The 1,532-nt window shown below is 54.8% G+C and overlaps 1 protein-coding gene across 1 annotated transcript in view; it reads left to right on the top strand.

Moving 5' to 3' along the window:
* Nucleotides 1-217: 217 nt before the first annotated feature.
* LOC104081886 (extracellular serine/threonine protein kinase FAM20C-like) overlaps nt 218-1,532 on the top strand; it is a gene marked incomplete at its 3' end in the record, with an annotated part of 3,797 nt that continues 2,482 nt past the window's right edge. Inside the window, exon 1 of the mRNA XM_009584786.1 lies at nt 218-696. Within this exon, the coding sequence (XP_009583081.1) occupies nt 218-696 (479 nt within the window). The remainder of the gene's footprint in view (nt 697-1,532) is intronic.

The raw sequence follows: 1,532 nt of genomic DNA, 5'->3' as shown, positions 1-1,532 counted from the left end.
TGTTCTGCAGCCTTATGCAGGTGACAGCACGGAGGGACAAGACAGTGTGGGGGTTATCTGCAGCCATCGCTGTCCCCAAGCCAGTCTTGCGGCTATTGATTTGGAACTTGCCCCGTTCACGCTAACCTTGGCAGTGCCAGCTTGCCCCTTATCAGCACTGATAAACCCCACTGCAATCTCCCGCCCTGTCCCACTGCCTCCTCTCTGGCGAGGAAGGATGCGGTGCCGGCTACGAACACTTTTCCAAAGGAAATTTAAAGTCAGCCTCCTCTTTCTCCTGCTCTTGGCCCTCCTGGTGCACCTGGCGATGGATTTGGCTCTCCCCGCAGCTCTCAGGCCCTGTGGCTGTGATGCGAAAGCACCGAAAGCCTCGGGTGTCCCATCAGGCAGCCCCGTGCTGGCCAGCCCCAAAAAGCTGAGCCTGCGAATCCTTCAGGATTTCAGCGGCAGCAACGGCTCCCTGGAGAAAAGCTCCCAGCTGCAGGGAGCGGGGCCGCACGCGAGGGCTGCAGAGCCGGGGGTCCGGCACCAGCGCGGAGAGGGGAATGCGGGGCGGACCGAGGGATCAAAGCTGGCGGCACTCTTCAAGCATCCTCTTTACAACATCCCGATCCCGGAGGTGACAGAGAAAGACAAGCTGTTTGTCGTCAACCCCATGGAGAAGTTCAGCCTGCGCAGCAGCGGGAGTGACGAATGGTGAGGAGCGAGCTCAGCCCTGACTTGCTTTTGGGGGATACGTGGGTTTGAGGGGACAAGCGTCAGGGACCAAACATGCCGTTTCCCTGCCGTAGATCAGCATCCTACCCCAGCAGGGCCCCAATTGCTGAGCGTGCTCTTCTTGTGCCTCAAATCCTTTCTTAGCCCTGAATTTCTGGGCTGCTACCTGGGAGCCTGTAGCACACGGCGAAGCCAAAGGAGACTCTTGAATTATTCATAGTATTATGTAGGGTATCTTTTAGGTGATCTCCTTGTCTTCTTTCCTTCCCCAATGCAGACTAGCCTTTGGTCTCTCTCTCTCTCTGTATGAGGAAGTCTCCACTCCAGATTTCTAACCAGTTTTATCCCTCTCTCCCGACACGCTGGAGATGCAAAGCCTCTAACCGTGAGACCGTTCCCGTCCTGCATTTCGCAGGACATCGCCTGACCTCTTTAGGCTTGGCCGTATGGTGAGCTCACCGCTGCCACCCGCCTATTTTTACCACTGGTCTACTAACCCCTAATTAGGAGGGAAGATATTAAAAGCTTTAGTGTCGATAACACGTAGCAGCTTTCTTACGGAAAACACACCTTCCAAATGTGATGGCTGCTAAAACTGGGAGAGAATAAAAGCTGGTTTAAGAGCTGATTTCCACAAATGGGCATTTGCCTTGTCTCTGAGGACTACCTCACCTATGGATAACCATGGGAGATGGGTCTGATTTGATGAAATTGGGGCACAGTCTGCATTTTCCTAGAGAGAGAGGTGTGGATTTAGGTCATAGATGCCCTGGGCCGGACTGTCCCATTGCAGTGCTGGTGGGTGCTGGGGGGGG

This window comes from Fulmarus glacialis, unplaced genomic scaffold, assembly GCF_000690835.1.
Source record: "Fulmarus glacialis isolate BGI_N327 unplaced genomic scaffold, ASM69083v1 scaffold34430, whole genome shotgun sequence".
Taxonomy (NCBI): domain Eukaryota; kingdom Metazoa; phylum Chordata; class Aves; order Procellariiformes; family Procellariidae; genus Fulmarus; species Fulmarus glacialis.
Note: the sequence above shows the minus strand (reverse complement) of the source record. Positions and strands in the feature narration are given on the sequence as shown.